The sequence below is a fragment of the Phanerochaete carnosa genome, assembly GCF_000300595.1.
Source record: "Phanerochaete carnosa HHB-10118-sp unplaced genomic scaffold PHACAscaffold_1, whole genome shotgun sequence".
In the NCBI taxonomy this organism is placed as follows: Eukaryota; Fungi; Basidiomycota; class Agaricomycetes; order Polyporales; family Phanerochaetaceae; genus Phanerochaete; species Phanerochaete carnosa.
In genome coordinates, this window is record NW_006767628.1 from 2,127,409 (window position 1) to 2,150,154 (window position 22,746).

The 22,746-nt window shown below is 53.5% G+C and overlaps 8 protein-coding genes and 1 non-coding gene across 9 annotated transcripts; 6 read left to right on the plus strand and 3 right to left on the minus strand.

The window, feature by feature from the left end:
- Positions 1-16: 16 nt before the first annotated feature.
- PHACADRAFT_203856 (uncharacterized protein) lies at positions 17-2,209 on the plus strand. Its single transcript, XM_007390091.1, has 4 exons — positions 17-447; positions 499-554; positions 611-716; positions 774-2,209. The coding sequence occupies exons 1-4, from the start codon at positions 256-258 to the stop codon at positions 1,797-1,799; spliced, it is 1,380 nt and encodes a 459-aa protein (XP_007390153.1). The 5' UTR covers positions 17-255; the 3' UTR covers positions 1,800-2,209.
- A 21-nt stretch (positions 2,210-2,230) lies between these two features.
- On the minus strand, positions 2,231-3,899 carry PHACADRAFT_203857 (uncharacterized protein; the record flags this gene model as incomplete). Its single annotated transcript, XM_007390092.1, has 8 exons — positions 2,231-2,347; positions 2,402-2,437; positions 2,487-2,508; positions 2,561-2,600; positions 2,653-2,695; positions 2,747-2,815; positions 2,863-2,893; positions 2,942-3,899. 8 exons carry the CDS (start codon positions 3,897-3,899, stop codon positions 2,290-2,292), a joined length of 1,257 nt encoding a protein of 418 aa, XP_007390154.1. The 3' UTR covers positions 2,231-2,289.
- Positions 3,900-4,314: 415 nt separating this feature from the next.
- Positions 4,315-6,171, minus strand: PHACADRAFT_246779 (glycoside hydrolase family 16 protein; the record flags this gene model as incomplete). The annotated part of the gene is made up of 7 exons (XM_007390093.1): positions 4,315-4,560; positions 4,614-4,744; positions 4,810-4,993; positions 5,051-5,269; positions 5,319-5,553; positions 5,603-5,692; positions 5,752-6,171. The coding sequence occupies 7 exons, from the start codon at positions 6,166-6,168 to the stop codon at positions 4,520-4,522; spliced, it is 1,317 nt and encodes a 438-aa protein (XP_007390155.1). The 3' UTR covers positions 4,315-4,519.
- Positions 6,172-7,837: 1,666 nt separating this feature from the next.
- PHACADRAFT_246782 (uncharacterized protein) lies at positions 7,838-10,315 on the plus strand. Its single transcript, XM_007390094.1, has 13 exons — positions 7,838-8,211; positions 8,266-8,285; positions 8,340-8,355; positions 8,411-8,634; positions 8,689-8,755; positions 8,811-8,825; positions 8,879-9,005; positions 9,056-9,231; positions 9,285-9,697; positions 9,746-9,803; positions 9,855-9,914; positions 9,968-10,129; positions 10,187-10,315. The coding sequence occupies exons 1-13, from the start codon at positions 7,929-7,931 to the stop codon at positions 10,216-10,218; spliced, it is 1,653 nt and encodes a 550-aa protein (XP_007390156.1). The 5' UTR covers positions 7,838-7,928; the 3' UTR covers positions 10,219-10,315.
- A 73-nt stretch (positions 10,316-10,388) lies between these two features.
- On the plus strand, positions 10,389-14,594 carry PHACADRAFT_133413 (uncharacterized protein). The gene is made up of 6 exons (XM_007390095.1): positions 10,389-10,820; positions 10,894-11,071; positions 11,145-11,696; positions 11,749-12,318; positions 12,368-14,086; positions 14,137-14,594. The coding sequence occupies exons 1-6, from the start codon at positions 10,491-10,493 to the stop codon at positions 14,424-14,426; spliced, it is 3,639 nt and encodes a 1,212-aa protein (XP_007390157.1). The 5' UTR covers positions 10,389-10,490; the 3' UTR covers positions 14,427-14,594.
- Positions 14,595-14,958: 364 nt separating this feature from the next.
- PHACADRAFT_t12 lies at positions 14,959-15,041 on the minus strand. Its single transcript has one exon. It is a non-coding gene; the product is annotated as a tRNA-Gln (tRNA).
- A 327-nt stretch (positions 15,042-15,368) lies between these two features.
- On the plus strand, positions 15,369-16,066 carry PHACADRAFT_83001 (uncharacterized protein; the record flags this gene model as incomplete). Its single annotated transcript, XM_007390096.1, is given in 5 exon segments — positions 15,369-15,491; positions 15,545-15,626; positions 15,665-15,827; positions 15,841-15,943; positions 15,998-16,066. 5 exon segments carry the CDS (start codon positions 15,369-15,371, stop codon positions 16,064-16,066), a joined length of 540 nt encoding a protein of 179 aa, XP_007390158.1.
- Positions 16,067-16,323: 257 nt separating this feature from the next.
- PHACADRAFT_246788 (uncharacterized protein) lies at positions 16,324-18,325 on the plus strand. The gene is made up of 4 exons (XM_007390097.1): positions 16,324-16,761; positions 16,821-16,934; positions 16,989-17,063; positions 17,116-18,325. The coding sequence occupies exons 1-4, from the start codon at positions 16,460-16,462 to the stop codon at positions 18,164-18,166; spliced, it is 1,542 nt and encodes a 513-aa protein (XP_007390159.1). The 5' UTR covers positions 16,324-16,459; the 3' UTR covers positions 18,167-18,325.
- Positions 18,326-18,659: 334 nt separating this feature from the next.
- Positions 18,660-21,758, plus strand: PHACADRAFT_110354 (uncharacterized protein). The gene is made up of 9 exons (XM_007390098.1): positions 18,660-19,510; positions 19,575-19,976; positions 20,028-20,301; positions 20,355-20,421; positions 20,481-20,675; positions 20,726-21,093; positions 21,146-21,221; positions 21,300-21,465; positions 21,559-21,758. The coding sequence occupies exons 1-9, from the start codon at positions 19,430-19,432 to the stop codon at positions 21,658-21,660; spliced, it is 1,731 nt and encodes a 576-aa protein (XP_007390160.1). The 5' UTR covers positions 18,660-19,429; the 3' UTR covers positions 21,661-21,758.
- Positions 21,759-22,746: the final 988 nt, after the last annotated feature.

Sequence of the window (22,746 nt, forward strand, 5' to 3'; positions counted from 1 at the left end):
TGGATGATCGTGATCTTCTTGACCAGCCTTCCGGCCGCTCTACAAGCACATGCGCATTTCTTTCTTGAACTCTCATGTACTTTCCGGGCTCGCATAGTAACCTTCAGATACTCAAATAATTTCCGCGAAGCCATCCTCTGGCCAAAGAGCTGTACGTTTACAACCGCTGGCGCGCCCATACGCAAGTCCAGGATTGTCTATTCACCCTTCAAGAACATCGTCCGGGGCACAAAAATTATTGGTTAAAATATCACCATGGCTCCGAAGCCCCGGCCTGTGCAAAGTCGACTCTCGTCTGCCGCAAAAGACGGTATAAATCAACTTCAAAAAACTCCTAATCCCCAAGTCATGCCTCCTCCTCCCCTACCCGCCAGTGCCCCCGCCGCCCCGCCTCCGCCGAAGGGCATTCTCGTACCAGAAGCTACAGCGCTTTCGAATTGCCTCCGAGTATGTGTCTATTCATGTCAGTGGTTGATACAGCCTAATCTGTATGTGCAGTCGGCAGTGGTGAAGACGGGACAGGTTGTGCAGTTCTACGCGGATACAAAGAAGCTGTATGTCCAGTACACCATAGTTACGTGAAAATTTATTGAATAGCTCCCTTGTCCAGTGGAATCCACCGCTATACTCCATATCCTCCGCGCACCCTAACGTCATCTCTCGGGCGGGAGGTCGAGAAATATGGCCAACTCTGCGACGCAATTCAGTCGCAACTGGTACGTTTCATCAATGTTCATGGCTCACAATCAGAATGTTCAGCACATACACTCCAGCGCCGCGCTATCACTGTGCTTCAACGTGACCTCAAACGAGAGCAAGACCGAATCGAAGCTGCAGAGGCAGAAGCCGCCGCTCGGGCGGCTGCAGCTGCGGCGCCGCCACCCCAGGAAGAAACATCCCTCATTTCTCCCGCCCAGGAGGGCGAATCAGCGACCGTTTCTCTCCCTGGGCAGGCGCAGAAGACCCCAGGCTTACCCGCGCGTCGTCAATCTACTATATCTCTTTCTTCTCTCCATCGCCCGCCGTTCCCTCACAAACTCGACCTGTCAGCTGCCACGCTGCGTCTTGACCCCAACGACCCCCTGCTCCAGCCGGGATTGTCGTCGCCCGTTACACTCGCACCCAAGTCCAGCATATCCAAGGTACCACCCGACTTCACGTTCGGCGCACCGCAGGACGTCGACATCGATCTCACCCTGGGAGACGACGTAGTCCCATCTGCTAGCGGCGTCGTCGACACTGCGCTGGGTAGCTCTGCGGACAAGCCTATAGAGCTCGACCTTGACCTCGACATGGATATCTTTGGCGACCCGCATGCAGCTGGGGACATCGCCGCAGCGGGAGGCCATGTTGGTCTTGGCGGCGCAGATGTCGTGCCGAAGCAAGAGCAGATCGATCTGGACCTCTTTTCGGGCTACGAGCGGTCTTCGGACAGCAATACAGCCAAAGCAGATGCAGAGTTGCTCGCTGCCGCTCAGGCTATACCTCCGCACGAAGGACATTCGTCGTCCGGTCCGTCCCAGTCCGACCCGAACCAGCAAAGCCAGAGTGGCGATGCGTCGGCGTTGACTCAGCCATTTCCTTCCATGTTGGAGGCTATCAACGCTGCTGCCGCTGATATGGGGCAGTCAGGCACCGATAGCGGTGCGGCGCCACCAGGTTCGGAAAATTTCGATTTTGGAGGTTTTGAGTTTCTGGCGGACGGCTCGATGGACACTTCCGCTATGGACATACAGATGCAAGATTTGTTCGACATGAACACTAACGTTACAGATCCTCGCCCTCCGCAAGCGTCATAGTCGAGTTGTATGCCTTTTAGAATCATGTCTCCTGGCTCTAGATCGTTCATAGGATTGCTGCTCTCGGTGTAATCACTACGCTTCAATCGACACTGACTGAATGAGCTCCGGTTTTCTTCGACGTTATTACAGTAAGGCAGGCCCGGCTGACAAGTACGGCCGTAAGTGAGTACGACTGATAAGAAAATTTACTTGAGAAACGATCACTCCAAGATCCTTATTCCACCCATCTCTCGCGTAACGTTCTCCAGTTCTGCATCAATGGACCATCTCGGTGGTCCTGAATGCACTTGAGTGTGCTTCCGCTTGTCAGGTTCGGCCGAGTCGGTGTCAGCACCATCTAGAGGCACATCACAGGGCGAGTTCAAGACCGTCGATACACGTGCAGATGGTTCCGATACAAAAACCGCTTAGTTGGCAAATAGTGTGGCGCAATACTAGGCAGCGGTACGCACATGGTCTGGTAGCAGGGCCTGTTGATTTCGGCGTCTTAGGGGCCCGGGTCGTAAACAGGGGGACAAGCTTGCCCGTTTTGCATGTCCCGCAGCCTGCATGTTCGAATCAGACATGGTGGCTTTTCAGATGATCTGCACGTACGGCACTCTTCGATCTTGATGGATTTGCTGTGGCGACCATAACTAAGTGAAATGGTCAGCGGCATATTACCGGGCATGACAGACCACATACACTTTGGAACAGTAATCGCATTCTGTGCTATGATGTGAGCATAAGCAAGTGATGCATGTAGATAGCAGACGAACCCCATTCATATGGATAGTCAATTTTATAGCTGTGTGTTGTCTGCGGCCGCAAAGCTAAGTTACATACCAGATGAAGAAGCAGAAGGACATACGCTGACTGTGATGTCAGGTCGTTTCCGAGTGACTCTTGCGGCCCTGAAATCGTTTGAGTCTCAAAGTGAGCGTGGAGGGGTTGCAATTATTTACCAGGCCTTGAACGCCCTACCATGCCCTTCCTTAGGATCACCGTCAATGATCCAGCATGCTAAGTGGCACCTGTCTAGCGCTTAGCAACCTCCGGGACTGTCACAGTATGTACTTACATTTCATGCGATAGCGTGTTACGTATCCTGTCTAGAATTTCGTTAGCCTATCACTGATGAACACGCCAGCCACACTTACCATCGCTATCCAAAATCTTGGTTGCAAGCTCGATTTCCGTCGTCTGTGTCCCGTCTCTCGACCTGCGCCACTTCGCCCTTCCAGCCGTCGTCAACAGCCGGACACTCCATGTCAGAGCCGTCGTCTCCGGCAGGCCGCCATTGAACACCGATGCATTCAGCTCCTTGAAGAGCTCCTCCGCGTATGCTTCACGCCGTGTGCGCTCTGCCTCGCGCTGCGCTTTCTTCGTTACTCGCGAGGCTTTACCCTTCTTTGCGGGACTCGTCGGGGGAGATAATTGAGGGCTGGGCGTTCTTCTCAGAGGGAGCGTCTGCAAGGAACGAGGCTGAAAGATGGGAGCCGCAGTCTGTGGTGCATCGTCCTCGGATTCGGGTGACCTTTCCATCCATCGTCGCCGGGAAGCTTCGGGCGCAGGTCTCAGCGCCGGACCAACATTCAATTTGCCCTCAGAGTCGAACACTCGCCGGCTGACGGGTTTTCGCGGGGTGGACTCGCCTTTGAGCGATAGTCTATCGAGGCTCGGTAGCGCTACTCCATTGGACAGCTTACTAAGTGGCGGAGAGCTGTAAATGAGAGAGGTGACTTCCCGCTTGTCAGCCTCCGAGTCGCTGTCGCCCGATTCCGACGAGCTCAACGTGAGGTCGATGATATCGTCGTGACTGGCCTTGACGGGAGACTGTGACGGCGCGGCTTCATACTCGCGTTGTTCTGAGGATGAAGTGTCTTTCTCCAACTCGGATGCAGCTGCCAACGATGGCCTGGTGAACGACGCGCGGTTCGCGGTTTCCGTGGTGGATGAGCCTTCCGCTGATCGGAATGATCCCAACGGCTTTGTTCGAGCGACCTCGGGCTTGAGGATATCCTTCTTGGACAACGCGAATTTGGGAGAAACGGGGCGAACTGGAGTGGCCTTAACTACTTTGCGAGGTGTCCTGTCGGCACCAACGTCAGCCAACATACTGTGCCCCGGATCATGAGCTGGCACATACTTCGGAATATCTTCTTCATCAGAGCTTATAACAATAACTTTAGCGAACTTTTTTGGGGCTTTTCCTTGGCGACGTGTCACTGTCCTTCACTCTTTGTCGTGGATGTGAGTAATACTCGGGTACAGTCGCGCATATTTCATGAATACGCGTACCGCTGGTTTTCACTACAATCATTATCTTGGAAGAAATCGAAGACGCCTCCTCCTAAGGTAGCCATGCTTGCTAGGTCTGTAATGCCTAGGCGACGTTTGGTCTAAGTCGAACGCACTGGCGCCGACAAGCCAGACGCGACTTCCGATCACGGTCCCGTGACCAGGACCTCAGGCACCCCAACGCGCTCTTACACGATATGCTGCCTTAAATTATCCTCTACATAACACTATGTTGTACATCTAGAGTACAGTACAGTAAAAAAAGTGTACATGCTAATAGCGCTCTATCTATCATACAATATTTAGATAAGTATCTGGGATCATGTGTCGTAAGTCTCCGTGTATGCATGGTTAACGGGCTTCCATCGAAAGGGCCGCCAATAGCGCGAGTCGTGCGGAAAACACGATTGATGAAACAAGGTGCCAGGTCATAGAGGTTATGAGCTTTGGTAAATCTGTACGTAGCGGACTTCCCAGTCTATGGATACGATGTCAGTAAAGGCGACGGAAGAGATTTCAAGCTGTACTAACAAGCATCAGCGAACGCTGCCCCGTTGTTCCTCACGTATGTTGCGCAGTCTGAGACGCCAGTGAGCTGCGCGCAGCTCTGATCCTGTCCCGGAACGCCCGTGCTGCCCCACACGCCGCTCGCCCAGTCACCGCTGCGGCAATCAGCCAGCATCAGCGCCACGCCTCGAACATGAGGAACTCCAATAATAGCACTCACCAGAGCGTCGTGTCGAAGATGGCGGAATGCGTGTTGAAGAAGGTGAACGGGTTGCAGCCGGCAGCCGGCCAAAACGCCATCGGCGTGCCCCAGTTGTCAGGCAGCGGGGCGTTCGCAGTGATGTCGGACGGTATCGAGCTGCGAGAGAAGAAGAAGACCGAGATACCAGAGTCATCCCATTTCACTACGACAAGTTAGAAAGCTTAGGTATGGCAATATACTCCAAGCAAAACGGACGTACTAGCATAGACACCACCGTTGATAGCGTTGAAGGCAGCACCAAATGAGTTTGTCTGGCTCGCACGCACACCACAGCCCTGGTTCCCCGTCTGCGCTGCAGCACAGTTGGTTCCACCAACGACGGAGCCTGATATACCAAGCACAGACGAATTTCCACTTGTAAGAGAGCATCCAGGGTTCGTGTGGATCGTCGCTTGGTTGTTTGTGTAGTCATTCACGCCTGTCACATGTCGGATTGGGAGCCTAACAGCTTATAAGGCAAAGCGCACCTTCGACAATATCGATCTCTCCGCCTGCCGGCCAGTTAGGGCCATTGCTCCAGAATGCCGGCCACGTACCGCAGCCGGTCGGCATGTGGACTGAATCCATGATGACTAGGCCACCTGTGTACGTCTTCTGAGTCGTTATCCGAATGCTCTGGCGTGTGTTGGTGACCTGTGGAGTTGTCTCCACACTCATGATCGCATGGCCTGCACTGTTTATCGACGTGAGGTTTGCGGATTGCTAGATAACAGTCAGCCACTGGAGGCAGACGGTTCGGGATTGCGCGTACTGAGGTGGGCTGATCAATATAAGTAACAATGCCATTCGTCGGGTCCCCGCCGACGAAAAAGTCCCAACCAGTGAAGAACGAAGAACCTTGCTGTGTAGTTGCGCAGTGCCAATCAATAGGCGACCGTCGAAATCTTTCAGGGTACTCACGTAAGATTGGACCAAGTTCCATGGAGAACTCGCCGCTGGCGAAGACGTCGAGCTTCCTGCGGACGCTGTCGTAGTTGCGGTTCCCGTAAATGCCCCGTGAGAGCTTGCGCTTGCAGTGCCAGTCGGGCGGTTCCCGTTTACATTCGTCCCATTGCTATTTGTGAGCCCTGGCGCAGGCGAGTTGACACAATACACACGACTGTTGCCTATCGATGCCGGCTGCTGTTGGGAGTCGGCAGCAAGGATGTCGCGGAAGGTGAGGCGGAGGTCGCGCGCGAGTACGGCGCTACGCTTAACAGCATGCTTGTGAGCGCGTGTGGCGGCGCGGACGAGCGAGTCATGACTCCGAGCGAGGAGACTAGCGTCAACGGTGCCAGTGCTGGCGAGGAAGAGGACGAGCGGGATGTGGAGGTACATCGCAGAGTATGGATGGCCCGCAAGCAGGGGGTAAAGACGGCGTGTGAAGGAAAGACCTGAGGCGCAGCCAGAGGTGATGGAGGTGGTAGAAGAAGGGGTGGTCAGCGGTCAGCGCTGCGCCAGAATAGCCTGTGTAAGGAAGAGGACGTGTCGGGAGAAAGCAGGAAAACAGAGGCTTCCTCCTGACCTTGAGCCGGGAAAGAGAGGCGGAGGAGTGGCCCTGAGCGGCGTGGAGGTCGTTACACCACAAAGTCGCCGGGGCTCTGCCGACACAATCTGGACACGAGGCAGCCATGTTCCCACCCTCGGTGGCTCCCGCTGAATCCTACACCCGGGCTCCGAGGACAATGAGGGAAACGAAGCCATTGTTGTGCCGCTCAGCGACGGCAGTAGGCGCGGATTTGCGCGCTGTCCTCTACTTAATATCGTTCCCCGTCTCGTTGTATCCCGTCGGCTCGACAGCCAACATAGCAATCTAGACTACGCAGCAACGTGCGAAGGATATACCGAATGGCGGCCCTGAGGAAGGAGATCGCATGGATGCAATGCGTTTCCTGGCAGGAGCTTGATGATTACAAGTCAGAGTTCCAGATGGCTGTTGCGGAGGGAGCGAGACGAAGTGAGCCATCCAGGCTTTGCTATTGAGTAGATTGAACGTTGTTGCGAGTACCATGCAAATCCTTGAGGAGCAGGGTTGATAGTCGCTATGATTGAAAGAGAGAAGGTTCATCTCGCTCGAGCTTCAAGGTTGCAACCTTGAGGTGTTTCCAGGAAGCCCTGGCCATGCCAGCAGTATCAAGCTTCCCCTTGCCTAACCCTGGTTCAGAACATCCGAGAGACGTCGACCGGGCGAGTCCAGTATCCTCAATGTTGCGCTCAGGAATCCAAAAATGCTATGCTCCAGAGCCATAGCCTTGTTTCAGAGCCCCTCAAAGTCGCTCTCGTGGATCGAGCAGATACCGCGCCATTGGCCTAGCCAGGCATCGGAACCTTTCACCCTTATCCGATCAATCTCAGCCACTAGAACTTCTGTATGGCTACTGCTGCTGTGGGGTGCCAACTGGTGCCAATCAATCTTACGTGCTCTTAGCGCGCAGGCAGCATGTTTTCAACGTGTACGACGTGAGTCGTTGTGTTTCAAGATAACTATACAGAGAAATGAGCTCCATGCTCCCGCAGTGTCCAAAAGATAGATCTCGCCTCCGACAAATTTCTGCCGGGTATCTGGTTATTGAGCTGTGTGGGAGTCTCCGAAGTGATTTCGCATCCCAAGTAGCACTTGTAAGAACTAGCTAGTGGGCTCATAATCGTCGCTGTCTCGTACTGAGAAGCTGCCGCCCTCAAATACTTAAACAATACGTGGCAGCTTTGCTCAATCGCATTACCTGACGCAGGTAGGATAAATCCATGTTTAAGTCAGTCTCAGTCTTTTTTCGAGGTCCTCAGTTGACAATATCGTTGTACACGTTAATTACAGCGTTTTACAGATACTACCTTTCGTCTTCAAGCCGGCGCACTGTTAGACTAGGTTACGGAGCTGAGGACGGGGAGCCACTGGGTGAATGACACGTTGCCAAAAGCGGCTGTGCTGATGTTTATGTAAGCTGCTTGGCTTCTCTCAGCGCGCGACGCGACACAGCCAGAAACTTGCTTGGCGGCAGAGCCCTATGTCGACCACATCTGCCACCAGTCCGTCACGTCGGAGGAAAAAGGCCCAAAAATCCAAACGCAGTACGCCTGCAACGAGCGAAGACGACACCATGTCGAGACATAACCCTCGTGGCACAACCACCTCGCTCGAGAGCATTTCCATACAGCCTCGCACGCCCAAGACTCCTCATAGTTCGCAGAGGATCAACGGCTGGACGCCACGAGATGGGGAGCCTATTGACGAAATGGAAATGAGCCTGTTGAATGAAGAGGAGCGCAGACAGGCGGAAAACGGACTGTCAGTGGAGGAAGAGCAGGAGTATCTCTCGCCAGGAGAGAAGAAGCCCATGTCCGCGACAGACAAACGTGCATTGGGGCTGCTCACTATTCTTTGTGAGTCGCTAGTAACGTAACTTTTGGCCTTTATCTATTACTAACTGTGCGCAGATCTTATCCAAGGATTTCCGGTAAGTACAAAGCAGCCTCGAAGGCGTAAAAGCTAATGTTCGTCTCGTGGCTAGTTAGGTCTTGCTTTAGGTGCGGTCACCTCCTTCTCGACAGTTTCGAAAGCGCTTACGCAGCTGCATGTTAGGATCACTGCCATTTCTCCTTCGCGAGCATTTGTCGTATTCCCAGCTCGCCGTATTCTCTCTCTCAAGCTATCCATATTCTCTCAAGTTGCTCTGGTCGCCCATCGTAGATTCTCTCTTCTTCCCTTCCGTCGGTCGTCGTAAATCCTGGATTATACCCATGCAGTTAGTCATCGGTACCCTAATGTTTGTTATTTCGCTTAATGCGGAGGAGTTCATGAACAATGTCAGTCCTAACTGCTTCTTGTCCGACTTATTCTCGTCGTTGACTATTTTGTAGCCCGCGGAACATATATATGCGCTATCTGCTGCATTCACCACTCTTGTTACGTTATCCGCTACACAAGGTCTGTTCGCTGACTAGACCGTGTCTTTGATACTAATAAACTTCAATTATGACAGATATTGCTGTGGACGGTATGACATCCTCACATGCAGTCTGTCTTGTCAAATGTCTCATTGCAATGCAGGCTGGGCTCTTACCCTGTTGTCTCAAGAAAATTTGCCATATGCCAGCACATGCCAGACGATAGGTCTCAACACCGGATATTTCGCGTCCTTCACTGTCTTCTTAGCGTTGAACAGTGAATCCTTCTCGTGAGCCTGCCTACTTAAAGTGAACGACGTGGGGTGCTGACTTTTACCAGACAGAAGTGGGGTATTCCACGTCTGCGTATTGGTACGTATATGCAGTTCTGTGCTGCCGTATCATTCGCTGTCACCGTCTGGTTGCTCTTCGTAACGGAGGATAAGGACACTGATGACGAAGATCTGAGTATCAAGAGCGTTTACACGACGATGTGGAATATTTGCAAGCTCAAGCGTGAGTTTTATGCGTCACCGCCTTCCGAGACTTGATTAACACGCATTTACTAGATGTTCAGATCCTCTGTCTCCTTCACTTCTTCTCCAAGATCGGCTGGGCAGCCAATGACGCTGCGACGCAGCTCAAAATGGTCGAGAAGGGCCTCGGACGCGAGGACCTTGCTATCGCCGTCCTCATCGACTTCCCTTTCCAGATGCTTGCGGGTTGGGTTGCGGGCCGCTGGTCACGCGGTGATAAGCCGTTACGACCATGGATAATTGCGTTCTGGCCGAGGCTGCTACTCGCGCTTGTTGCAACACTAACGGTGTATTGGTTCCCGAAGCCGCCGATTTCCTTGGGGTTTTTTGTAGTGCTGGTCGTGCAGACGGTATTGTCGTCATTCGCTGGCACGGTTCAATTCGGCGGCATCTCTGCCTTCCACACGAGGATTTCGGACCCGGTTGTGGGCGGAACTTACATGACGGTATGCGAGCGAGTTATTCTAAACCATTCATACTGACTTGGACAATAGCTTTTGGCGACCTTCACCAACCTCGGGGGTACATGGCCGAGATTTTTCGTCCTAAAAGGTAAGGGCACACAAATAATCTGAAGAGCATTTGGTTAAGGAGGCGCCTTAGGCGTAGATATGTTCACTGTCGCTACTTGTCAGATCAAAGAGCAAGGTCTTACGGTGCCAGGTAATGCTCGCTGGTCGTTGGTTGTCATCTACTTATCTCATGCTTTGGGCTAGCCGCGGAATGCGTCTCAGACCATGGCAAGATGGCTTGCACTGATCTCGGAGGCGAATGCGTTACTGAACGCGATGGCTACTATATCGTGTCTGCGATGTGTCTCGTGCTCGGATGCTTGTCGGTCATCTTCCATATGATCCCGACGGCGAGGAAATTGCAAGGTTTGTGGCGTTTTTTTGGCCGTCCCTGGGACACGCTGACCTATGACGACATGAAAGCCGTCCCGCCCGCAAAATGGCGAGTTTTGTAAGGTGGCAGTTGGGGAGGTGCACAGCATTGTGTTTTCGTGTAGCTGCTGTGGCATGTACTACACTCCTAGATGATAAGCTACATAATTTATTTTCCGGGACTTTTTCTTGTCAAGCGCCCTGAGGTTGCCGTGTCGGGCGCTCTCGAGGAATTGCTTGCCTCATCGCAGAGACTTTGTCTTCTACCATTGCCTTGAGCGTTATTAGCCACACAACTTGCGCCTGTCGCCCTTTGACACATCGAGCAATCAAATCCGTCCCAACCATCGACAAAATGACCACCACCACCATGCATTTCGGTCCTGAGTGGATGCGCACGAAGCAAGCACCTTCGCGCGCGAATCCCTCACCGCCATTGACGACCCCTACCGCGACAGCAGTGTCCTCCTACTCTGCTCTCGTCACTCCCGCCACGCAGGCCCTGCCTGAGAAGCGCGACCACGCGCGCCCGTTTCGCTACTCCAAGGAGGATTTAGTCAGGATTTACAGAGAGGGTGGCGGGAAGGGTGGGCTTGGCCTTGAAGTCGAGCGGTGGGAGGGCATCGTCAGAGAGCTCGGAGCAGACCCTATTTCACTCAAGGAGATGGGCGAGCCAGAGAAGAAGGTTGGTTCTGCCCTGCCGCGCTTCTCGTCATCGTCAAAAGGGCCGCTCGCTCACCTTATCCGCCCGCCTGCAGCTCTTCGCTGGCCCGCTGAATTCTGAGATGCGCCGTCGCCCGTCTGCAGACTATCTCTCGCTTTCGACTGCGGGTCTCACTGAGCGTCCCAAGCTCAATCATAGCACCACAGGTCCGAACAGCCCGCTCAGGGAACGCTTGGGTGGGTACATGGGGCGCAGACGAGAAAATAGCACAGGTTCGTTATGCGGACCATTACTCTCCTCTGACGGCGCTCATGAGCAAAACTACTTCCACGTGTCCACTTTCAGATCAACCTCCCTTGACTCTACCGCGAAAGCTCTCCCAATCTTCTATCCACGCGCCTTTGCTCTCTCCACGTGAGGCCCTTCCTTCACCCCGAACTCGCATTCCGGGTGCTGCAGGCATTGATGGAGTCCTAAGCGACTCCTGGTCGATTAGAAGGCGCACGTCTGAGGGGTTGCTAAAGGCCGGGGGGCGTGCAGGAGACCTGAATGAGAACCAGGATAATTCGCAGGCCACCGGTATCAAGGAAGAGGAAGAGGAGCACAGGATTACAGGTCAAAGCGATGTGGGGGCTGCAAATGGAGATGAGAATGCTCCCCCGAACGACCTGCCTCCAAAGAGCCTGCTGGCTGGCTCTGGCGAGGCTCAAGCGAACGCAGATATCGTAAGCGCCAGTGTTGGGAAGCTGTCCTTGAACACCCAGGGAGTCGAGATGAATGCTGGAAACGCTGTCTCGCAAACAATTCTTGAGAACACGCCTGCTGGTCCTCCGCCTGGGATTGTGGATTTGAACACGGTGGAGTGGTCTTACCTCGACCCGCAGGGTCAAGTGCAAGGTACGATGCTATTACCGTTTTGTGGCAAAATGCTCACTTTTGTCTCTCTAAGGCCCGTTCCCTGCTGCAACCATGCAAAAGTGGTATGATGACGGATACTTCCAACCGAGCTTGTTGATGAAGCGCATCCACCTCGATCAAGATTGGATCTCTGTCGCTGAACTACTCCAGCGTGCAGGCAACCCGCGTATCTTCTTGGCTCCCCTTGCGAACGTTCCTCCCGGCTTGCCTCGCCGTGACCCGCTCTTGGATGGTCCTGCACCTGATGGCACATTTAGTCCGCCCTTCCAACCTGTGCCTGCTCGCTTGCGTACTACAGCTATGGATCCTTATTTGCACAATGGCTCTCTTGCTCCGGATTCTCCCTCTTCATCTTTCAGTGCTGGACGCTTCAGCAACAGCTCACCAGACCCCTCTGCTTTCGGTAACAGGCTCGCCGGTCATCATTATACGGATTCACCAGTTGGTCCTCGGCTCACCGGTCTGGTCGGCACTCCTGTGGAACCGCAACGTCGTGCTACGTTTGAGGAGAGTGTGGACAATAATAATATGAGCTCAAGGGCACCGTTTGCGAATTACACGCCGGCGCGAACTGGCTCTATAGATGGTCTAGGTTTCCATCGTAAGTCAAACGGCCATGTATCATCGCGCATGCCGCTCATAAATATCAGCTACGGGCAATCAAGGATCCGATTCTGCAGTTCCGTTTAGTCCCGTCCAAGGACACGAAAACTCCTTCGGCCAAAAGACCGGGTTCCACGCTGCTCGCGCCTCACAGGGCAGTCCGATGATGAATAACGGCCAGTCCACTCATAGCCACAACGATTTTGCCGGCTCTCCCTATCGCGAAGGTCCAAGACTATTCGTTCGCGAGTCGTTCGACGCTACTCACAATGCCAGCGGATTCGCCAACGGCAGCATACATTATCCCGTCAATGGTCAGCCGTTTGGTCAGATACAGGTGCCTTATACTTCTTCAGCACACGGCTTCTCAGGCATACCTGATCGTCAACCGACAACTCCCCTGACCCAGCACACGTTCCAGCAGCCGTTCATGGGCGCTCTAGTTTCTTCTCCATGGCCTCCACAAGATGCAACTGTCCGTCGTCCGGGCCCGTTCGACTCCGAATTCACTGCACGCACTGCCGTTCCTTCGCAGCGCACTGTCACTCCTTCACAATCTCACGCTTCACATGTTCCCGCTCAAGCAAACCCGGTGGTGAATGATCAATCACCCTGGGTTGTCGCTAGCCAAGGTGTTGTTACAGAAGGTTGGACATCGGACAGCCTCACTGCCGCAAATTTGGGCCAACACAACAGGCAGCAGGAGGAAGAAGCTCGTCAACAAGAGACACAGCAGCTGCCTGTTTCCGTCTCTGAGAGTCCAGTCGCTGAGGAGCAGGCTGCTCCCGAGGCTGTTACGCAGCCGGAAGCTGAGTCTGCCACTGCACCAACGCCTGAGCCCTCTTCTCAGAAGAAGCAGCGCCGTAAGGTCAGCGATCAAGTCGCGGCCGCGTCTGCACCTCAATCTGCGGTAATCAAGCCCGCTGCTCCCACGTCTGCTGCGGCTCCTGTGGTAAAATCCCCGACGCCTCCTCCTGCTCAGTCTACTGAGCAATCCAAACCTGTCTGGGGTACTGTTGACGATGACAAGAAGAAAGCCGCCCCCACCCTTGGTCTTCGTGAAATCCAAGAGATGGAGGCCAAGAAGCTTGAGGTGCGCAAGGCTGCTGAACGCGAGCGCGAACGTGCAGCTCGTGTAGCAGCTTCGCCCATCTTAACTGAGGATGTCCAGACACTCTCCTGGGGTCTACCCACCTCTCAGGTCAGCTCTCGTACCACAGCCACAGCTAAGGAGCCGATCGCACCGCAGGCTTCTACCTCTCCCTCCACTCCTAACGCACCTGTATGGACCAACGCAGCGAAGGTTCCTGCCGTCAAGAAGACAATGAAAGAGATCCAGGAGGAGGAGGAGCGCCGCAAGAAACTGGCGAGCAAGGAGAAAGAGACTGTCGCCGCTGCCGCTCGGCGGGCTTACGCAGAGACGACCACTAAGGCTTCCACCCCGGTTCAAACTGGTGGTGCATGGACGACTGTAGGAGCAGGTGGTAAACTCAACTTGGCCACGGCGACTCCCCCGGCGCGCCCGACGGTCACCACTATCACATCTACGAAGACGGTCCCCAGTGTAGCCCCAACTTCCGCCGTTTCGGCTGCCTCCGTGCTAGCACGTAACGCTAGCACGCCCGCGTCTGCGAGGTCGCCTGTCATCACCACGTCTGTCAAGCTTGCGCCTGCTGCACCAAAGGACGAGCCTCCTGCAGCTCCTTCGCTCGAGTTCATGAAATGGATGACTGATTCGTTGAAAGGCCTAAACAGTTCTGTCAACTGTATGTCTCCGATCCTCTACACTTAGGTTTTGTTACTAACCGTCATGCAGTGGAAGAAATTGCGTCCATGCTTCTTTCCTTCCCCCTCGACCCCGATCCCTCCACTGTTGAGATCATCTCGGACCTCATTTACGCCAATAGCACGACGCTCGACGGCCGGCGCTTTGCGTCCGAGTTCGTGAGCAAGCGCAAGACAGATGCGAAGGGACTTGCGACGTCTGCGTCCGTCGGCAAGCCACTCTCGATAGCGGACGTTGTCAAGACACAGCCGAAGCCCACGCAGAACGAGTGGGGTGGTTTCAAGGTTGTCAATAAGAAAAAGAAGGCTGGCCGTACGTGAACGGCGGGCAGTACAGTGGTGGACAATCGCTGGCGTGTTCGTGCTCAAGTACATTTAATGATACCTTTATGCCGCTACTAGTCAACTCACACTGTTGTAATCATAATATCATTGCGACGCCGCATGCATACACCTCCCTGGTACGACAAGTCACGCTGCGGGGGCCGGTCTTCTCTGGGATGTTAGTATTTCTACATGCCAGATGGGAGATGATCGATGAGAGATAGCTACTGAAAGCTACATTGTAATGGCAAAATTCGTTACACTTTTTGTGGTGATGACAACGGTGTATAATATAAAGTTGGCGAATTCATCCCTCATTGAAAGCTTCGGAGTTCCAGAAATCAAGATCGCTAGGCAACTGGTGTGGCGTGGGAAATTTGCCACTAGCTTAGCTTCCAGAACATGCAAGCGCACACCGAACCGCCAGTGAGTCACTGTCAGCCGGCTAGCTCTAATGCTCTACTAAGTCCACTTCAGTCTTCCATGATGTAAAAGACTTTTTCTCGATACAAAATCAAAATAAGGAACAAGGCGCTACCAGGGTTCGAACCTGGGTTTCAGGAAAATACGCAATGTCAAAATCCTGAGTGATAACCACTACACTATAGTGCCATGTGCAAATTTTGGGTTAGCAGGTACGTATAGTAAACAACAGCAGTTTGTGCTGGCTGCTTGGAATCTAGTCAGCTCCTTTGTCAAACAAAGCATATGTTCTGGCACTGAACAAGTTACAAGCAATACACTACGCATGATGCGCCAGTGACTCAACTAGGAAGCATGCACGGTGGTGTAAATCATTCCATGCGCTGATCCAAGGTTGCTCCACTTACGGACGTCATACACACGACCACCTCCCTATATACGGCCGGTAAGCAAGACACCCGCATCTCAACGAGCAACACCGCACCACCCCTCTTTTTCTTTCATCCTTTATACACCATGTTCCGTGCTGCACTTGCATCTTCTTCGCGTGCAACTCTCGCCTCGTCCTTCAGGACGTTCCACACAACGCCGTTCGCCGCAGAGTCGGTGACAGACAAGGCCAAGAAGGTTGCACATGATGTGCGTGGCGTTTACGTGGGACAACTATTTGTAGGGCTGACAAAGCGGCTCAGGTCAACATCAAGGTCGGCAAGAAGCTAGCCGGTGCGATCGAGACGGGCGAGCAAGTAACAGAGGCAACCAAGGAGACGATCGGTAAGCAGTGCTAACAATCGCGGTCTGCCTCATACGAGCTAACTGCGGCATAGGTGCCGGAAGCGTTAAGGAGGCGGCAGACAAAGTCAACAAGCAAGCCGGCCGTGGACTTGCCTCTACCATTGAGAAGGGCGAGGACGTGACCGAGAAGACCAAGGAAACCCTGGGTAAGCCTGAGTGGTCACCATCGTACGTTACACTGTCTCTGACCGAGGCATGGTGCAGGTACGGCATCTGCACAGACTAAACAGACCGCCGCGAGGACTGCCCAAGAGACGGAGGAGACGGCGAATGTCGCGAAGCACAAAGCAAATCAAGTGAGTCATGCCCAGGCTTGTGGTCCCGACACGCCTGGCTGACGACCTGGATAGACTGCTGCCGGTGCCCGGGAGGGCAAGGAGGATTTCAAAGCGGACGTGCAGAAAGAGCTACGAAAGTAGATCAGGAGTATCGACCAACCAGTCTGAAGCCATTCGGGCACTATCGTCTGTCAATCAATCCTCCTGTCATCCCATAGCATACACAATATTTTTCACCCACTTATTATCGCCGTTGTCGTCACTAAATACTCACAGTGCCCAGTTCGAAATAGGAAGAAGCGCCGGATCAGAAATTGGTCGCGGACCCATAGCGTAATCAATTATTTGTCAGATGATACGGAATCGACCCACCCGCTATATTTTCCCTGCCGGACGTTGTCTCTTTAGTCTTCAGACTCTCAGCTTTTTCTCATCCAGCTTTTTCTCCTCCTCTTTCCTTGGGTCGTGCTCTCATCGTCCTCCGCTCTCGCTTTCCGTGCGAGACAACGAGCACACTTACAACGGTCCTCGGTCATGGCGTCCTCCCAGGCTGCCTTCCCGTCCATCTTCTCTGGCTCGTCGCGCGTTTCGGTCGACAGTCCCGCCTTTATCGGCATCCTGCCCTCGGGTAGCTGGCTCTACACCACTGCTACCATCGTGCTCTCGCTTCTCATCCTTGAGCAGTCTGTCTACCGCTACAAGAAACGTCACCTTCCAGGCGACAAATGGACTATCCCGATCATTGGCAAGTTTGCGGATTCGATGAAGCCCACCATGGAGGGCTACATGAAACAATGGGATTCCGGTGCCCTGAGTGCAATTAGCGTCTTCAACATGTATGTTCTGTTTATCCGTATTCGTGAGCTCGCGCTGACTTGTTCAACGCGCCGCCTAGTTTCATCGTGATGGCGTCAGCAAACGAATTCTCCAGAAAGATTTTGAACTCTCCTACCTATGCTGAACCTTGTCTGGTCCACTCAGCCAAGCAGGTCATGCTAGCAGAAAACTGGTTTGTTTGTCTGATGTGTTTTCCCGCTGTGCGAACGCTAACTGGGATACTTAGGGTCTTCCTCAGTGGCAAGGAGCATGTCGAGTACCGTCGCGGTCTCAACCTGCTCTTCACTCGCAAGGCCCTCGGGTATGTCTCCCAGCGGCATGCACATTACACCAGTACTCACGCCATGATTCAGCCTCTATCTCAGTATTCAAGACGTGATAACCCGCACACATTTCGCTAAATGGCTTGCTGAAGCGGCGAAGGACCCGTCTGCCAAGCCCGTCATGATGACTATGCGCAACCTCAACATGGACACGTCGCTTCGTGTTTTCTGCGGAAATCACATTCCCGAGCATGCGGCCAAAGAGATCTCGGAAAAGTACTGGCAGATCACTACAGCGCTCGAGCTTGTTAACTTCCCACTCGCTCTTCCCGGTACCAAGGTCTACAATGCGATCCAGGCGCGTAAAGTCGCGATGAAGTGGCTCGAATTTGCTGCGCGCAAGTCAAAAGAGAGCGTCGCTGCTGGCAATCCACCCGAGTGCATGCTGGAAGAGTGGGTCACGATCCTAAGCGATCCCGCATACAAGGGCCGTCGCGAGTTCAGCGACTTCGAGATGGCTATGGTCGTCTTCTCCTTCCTCTTCGCCAGCCAGGACGCCATGTCGAGCGGTCTCATTTACGGCTTCCAGCATCTTGCGGATCATCCCGAAGTTCTTGCCAAGGTTCGCGAGGAGCAGGAACGCGTCCGTGGTGGCGACTACGAGAAGCCCGTTACCCTGGAGATGATGGATGAGATGCTGTACCTGCGCGCGATGGTCAAGGAGACCCTTCGCGTTAAACCGCCAGTGACGATGGTCCCATACAAGGTGAAGAAGGCGTTCCCTATCTCTGAGGACTACACTGTCCCATCTGGTAGCATGGTCATCCCCTCATTCTACAACTCGCTGCACGACCCAGGAGTGTTCCCGGAGCCGGAAAAGTTTTTGCCCGAGCGCTGGCTCGACCCGGACAGCAGCGCGAATACGAATCCGCGAAACTATCTCGTCTTTGGCAGCGGTCCGCACAAGTGCATCGGGATCGAATACGCGATAATGAACACTGCCCTGGTGCTTGGGGACGCGGCCGTGCTCTTGAATTGGGAGCATGAGCTCACCCCGTTGAGCGACAAGGTCCAGATCATCGCGACGCTCTTCCCACAGGACGGTTGCAAGCTCAAGTTTAGCTCGCGTCGGCATGCGTAATTGTAGCTGTTCCTCCTTCTTTATTGGGTTCGGGCGGGGACCACTGTAGCCTGGGGTAGCTAACTCTTGGCAGATATGATTGTGCGATTTTATTTGGCTCTGACCTAGAACATACCCATACCCCGTAGTAAGTAGTAATACCACCTCATTTTGCACTGTAAAAGAAAATGCGCGAGGACATAGCACTGAGCAAGAGCGGTGACGAGCACCTCAGTACTTAAGCCGCGACCATCTGCTCTGGCAACAATTTTACGTACTCACAATCAGTGGATCTGTTCGACATGGCAGAGAAACAAGAGTTCAGCTGACCAGACTAAGTGTTGGGTTCTTCGCCGCGACGGCAGGGCCTCAGGCTTCATTCGTCCTCACACGGACCGAGCCTGCAACTCGAAGTTTCGAAGCAGCTACTGGACAAGTGTCCCATGACCATCATCATCGGGGTAGAAGTTCCCGAATAATTCGTTTACAGTAATCTGCTTGCCTTGATCGTAGGGTATATCTATTTATCCCTTATCGTACGGAAGCCTTCTCTTGGGACATCACAGGTATAAGTTCAAACTGGTCAGTAGCGATGCGGTTCAAATCCATCTTCTGAGGCTCCGCCATACATACAATATGCAAGTTTCAGCGTCCGCCATAGTCCCCCTACTTCTCCTCGCTCCTATGACGACGGCCATGCCTGTAGGTAAGAGCTCTTTGCTCACAGCAAGGGTACTAGCTCGCGGATTAGTAAATGTCCACCACAGTGCTCGAGGAGGCCAGAGAGCTGCCGCACCACCCCGACGTCTCTGGATTCTGGAGTGCGCCATACTCACAGTCAGACCCGGAAACTGACTAACTTTCAGCTCAGAGCGCGGGAAAGACAGTCCCATTCTGCATCACAAGATTCACTACGAGGTGAACATGGAGTAGCGCTAGGCCTAGCACGCGCATTAGCTTGGAGGTCGAGGAGGCAGCGAAGTGGAACCTTGCGTTAGCGAGTCCTACTACCAAGGAATAACCGCGATCCGTAGATGCTATGGCATACCTTGCACTGATTTGAGTCCATTAGTAATGGGCTTATAGGGGACGTCACTTGCACTAAGGCTTTGAAGTGTTTGATTAGCGCCTGTATGATCGCTCTGCTCATTGGCGCCCATAACTTTTCTCCCCTGTACCTGCTGAATCTACCCCCGCTGGAGAATTTAATATCTCCTTTCACCGAGTCCTTGGCTGCTACCTTCGTATAGTCATCTTCTGTAACTGCTTGAGCCTCTAGCCGTAATGGAAGCGTTTCATCTACTCTCGCGTGGAGGTGCCCTATTCGACAAGAAGCGATTCAAGAAGGATGTGCAACTGTTCGACGTATGTGCCACCGCGCATCGTCGTCCTTCTTGTGTCACAGCTTAAGCGTTCACACCTCGTCTAGAAATCCAAAAATCAGGACAAGGGCAAGGGCATAGCAAAGCCCGCCACGGACGGCGAGCTCCCCAGGGAGCTAGACTTCTTCAAATACGCTCAGGGCGGATCGACGAAGCGAAAGACAGAGTCAGACCCGCAGACAACGATCAAGAAAGCACGCTTGGAAGAGGACATGGAAGCTGACGAGGGCACCGAGGATATCAAGGCGGCAGAGGACGGCGAACCGTCGAGCTCTATGTCGCGACAACGGGTGACTGCGAAGGGGAACAGCGTGCCTGCAGCGGTGGAAAGCTTTGAGGAACTGATGGAGAGATATAACATCCCGGGAAAGCTGCTGCAGAATTTGGAGGCAAGCGGATACGGACAGCCCACGGGTATTCAGGCGCATGGCGTGCCTATCCTCCTGGAGGTGAGCTGAAAGGAAAGCGGTGTTGCAGTACTTACAATGCATCTCGTACAGCACCGAGACCTTGCTGCAATATCGCCCACAGGGACGGGCAAAACGCTTTCGTACCTCCTTCCCGTCTTTGCATCCCTTGGTGCACCCAGCTCTAGCTCAGACTCCGAGCATGGACAGGGCGTCCGCGCTCTGGTTCTTGCGCCAACTCGTGAATTGGCCCACCAAATACATAACGAATGCCTTAAATTAGCTCAAGGACGCAAGTGGCGGATTGTCCTGTTCAGCAAGGCGACAGCGGCTACACTTGCGGACAAGAACGCACAAGATAAAGTGGGTGAGTCAAAGGATGAAGGATAATGGAAGATGAGAGGCTAAGTCGCGTGCTAGATATTGTAATCAGTACGCCATTACGGATGGTCGCCGCCCTGCAGTCAGGCAACCTTAAGCTGAGCAAGTGAGTTACAGTGGTAAGCTCGCGTTCATGACTTGCTCTGACAACCATTTTACTGGAAGCGTGCGTCATCTAGTTCTGGATGAAGCTGATCGTATGCTGGATCCTGAATTCTTGGAACAAATACGAGAGATCATAGCCGCATGTAGCTATCCCCGAGTACAGAAGGCTGTATTCAGCGCGACGCTTCCTGCGAACGCGGAAAGGATAGCTATGGACATGATGACCAATCCTATACGAGTCGTTGTCGGTCTAAAGTGCGTAGATCGATTCCGTGTCGTGCCTACTACGACTGAATGTCATTCAGAGACACACCGCTGCCGTTAATTGCCCAATCGCTGACTTACGTACATGACGACTCCTCGAAGCTGCCTACATTGCTGCAGTACCTTGCACAACCCTACAACCCACCTGTTCTGGTGTTCGTATCGACGCAACCGCGCGCATCATCACTCGCCGAAGAGCTTGTGCTAAACGACATTCAAAATGTCGACTGTCTCCATGCGGGCATGAGCAAGAAGGAGCGAGAGGATGCTGTGTCGCGCATGCGCAAGGGTGAAAGCTGGGTGATGGTGACTACAGAGGTTATGGCACGTGGTATGGACTTCAAAGGCGTGCGCGAGGTCATCAACTACGACTTCCCCCAAAGTGTGCAGAGCTATGTCCACCGCATCGGTGCGTTGCACGAGCGTGATACTACAGTGGCGTGGCTAACAGACGCGTGTAGGTCGTACGGGACGTGCCGGCAGAGAGGGCAAGGCCGTTACTTACTTCACAGATGAAGACGCTCCCTTCTTGAAGACGTGAGTGTTTTTCCTCTCCGCACATCGTAGCCGTGGCTTTGGAACCGTTTCTCAACTCCACTTTAATCTGATATGCAGCATCGCGAACGTTATCCTCCAATCTGGGTCGACTGTGCCGGAATGGATCCTCAAGCTGCCCAAGCCGTCCAAAATGAAGCGGCGCGAGATGGGCAAGGTAAAGCGCGCAGATGCGGTCAACTCTGCTCGCCGAATCGGCAGGCAAGAGGCAATCAAGAAGAGGTGCGTGCTGCACCGTCTAGACTCCGGGCGCTGCCAGCCCGGTCCGTCATATCCGGAAACACGTCGAGCTGACATGCATCGCCCAACCCGTAGGGAGATGGTCAAAGCGTCGAAGAGGCGGAAGGAGCGCGTGATACAGATAGCCCATCCACAACGCGGCGACGGGAAGCCTTCGGAAGCCGCTGAGAATGCAGAGTAGGGCCGGGAGCATCGATTTATGTCCTTAGGGTCAGCGTGTATGCGTCAGGAACTACCTTGCGAGTAACAATCGCTACCCCAACTGAGACTGCATTGTTCATGAGACGAGCGTTCCGGAGCGACGTACACAGGTTAAGTCAGCACGAAAAGCGAGCTGAGATGTTTGGGTACTATTTGTTCTTGTCTGCGGGGGCGCTCAACATGAACCTGAGAAAGTTGCGGGCTATTGTCCATAATGGGACGGGCAGGCACTGTACACCGGTCGAATGCTGGGACAGCTCTTGTTATAGGAATAAGTGGTGCGTGTGGACGGCACACACTGAATGGATGGTCTCGATTCCAGGACGTTGATCAAGCAAGTGATAAACCTATACAACAGTCTGCTGACGGACTTCGAAAATCTCACTCAGGCTACAGAGTTTCTCGACCTATGCCTCTGCAGAGGGGTATCAGACTCCCTGTCGTAATTTACCAACGGTAAGATAAAAACTAGGAGTCAACACTAGTCGGATGCAAGGAAGCAGTGGTGAGCGGGGGCGTGTACGAGGAAAGACAGTTTGCAGAGACGCGGACATATGAGAAGCGACTCCAGACCGGGCAGTGCAAAGCATTTGGCTGGCGACATCCCATTAATAAGTCAGTGGCTAGAAGGGCGGGTATGATTCATGGCGAAACAAAAGTTGCACCGCGAGGACTTGTTACCAAATTCTCGGACGCGGGATGGGAGAGTAACCCCTCATTATGACCACTTCGTGTCAGATTCAACCAGATGTGATTTGCTCAGGGTCTGTCGTTGACATACGCCGCCAGTCCAATGGGAGAGTAACCCTCGTTGTGACCACCTCGTGTCAGATTCGACCAGATGTGATTTGCTCAGGGTCTACTCTCGACGCGCTGTTATTCATGTAACGAGAATGGCCGTCACGTACTGAGTCGTCTGCATAAAGAACTGGATACCCGGTCGGAGGCCTCCAGGTACCAGGGGGCCCTGGCCGGTGGGGTCGGTGTTTACATTCCTTGGACGAGCATCAGCACCTAGTTCCACTACATCGCATAAATGCGAAAACAACAAACTGCCAAAGTGGCT

Coding starts and splice junctions, on each gene's coding strand:
- PHACADRAFT_203856 (XM_007390091.1), top strand. CDS start 256: ATGGCTCCGAAGCCCCGGCCTGTGCAAAGTCGACTCTCGTCTGCCGCA. Junction 555..610: donor TACGCGGATACAAAGAAGCT/GTATGTCCAGTA, acceptor TCCCTTGTCCAG/TGGAATCCACCGCTATACTC. Junction 717..773: donor ACGCAATTCAGTCGCAACTG/GTACGTTTCATC, acceptor CATACACTCCAG/CGCCGCGCTATCACTGTGCT.
- PHACADRAFT_246782 (XM_007390094.1), top strand. CDS start 7,929: ATGTCGAGACATAACCCTCGTGGCACAACCACCTCGCTCGAGAGCATT. Junction 9,915..9,967: donor GCAAGGTCTTACGGTGCCAG/GTAATGCTCGCT, acceptor GCTTTGGGCTAG/CCGCGGAATGCGTCTCAGAC. Junction 10,130..10,186: donor GACGGCGAGGAAATTGCAAG/GTTTGTGGCGTT, acceptor ACGACATGAAAG/CCGTCCCGCCCGCAAAATGG.
- PHACADRAFT_133413 (XM_007390095.1), top strand. CDS start 10,491: ATGACCACCACCACCATGCATTTCGGTCCTGAGTGGATGCGCACGAAG. Junction 12,319..12,367: donor AGATGGTCTAGGTTTCCATC/GTAAGTCAAACG, acceptor CATAAATATCAG/CTACGGGCAATCAAGGATCC. Junction 14,087..14,136: donor CCTAAACAGTTCTGTCAACT/GTATGTCTCCGA, acceptor ACCGTCATGCAG/TGGAAGAAATTGCGTCCATG.
- PHACADRAFT_246788 (XM_007390097.1), top strand. CDS start 16,460: ATGGCGTCCTCCCAGGCTGCCTTCCCGTCCATCTTCTCTGGCTCGTCG. Junction 16,762..16,820: donor GCAATTAGCGTCTTCAACAT/GTATGTTCTGTT, acceptor CGCGCCGCCTAG/TTTCATCGTGATGGCGTCAG. Junction 16,935..16,988: donor GTCATGCTAGCAGAAAACTG/GTTTGTTTGTCT, acceptor TGGGATACTTAG/GGTCTTCCTCAGTGGCAAGG.
- PHACADRAFT_110354 (XM_007390098.1), top strand. CDS start 19,430: ATGGAAGCGTTTCATCTACTCTCGCGTGGAGGTGCCCTATTCGACAAG. Junction 20,302..20,354: donor GAACGCACAAGATAAAGTGG/GTGAGTCAAAGG, acceptor GTCGCGTGCTAG/ATATTGTAATCAGTACGCCA. Junction 21,094..21,145: donor GAGCTATGTCCACCGCATCG/GTGCGTTGCACG, acceptor AGACGCGTGTAG/GTCGTACGGGACGTGCCGGC.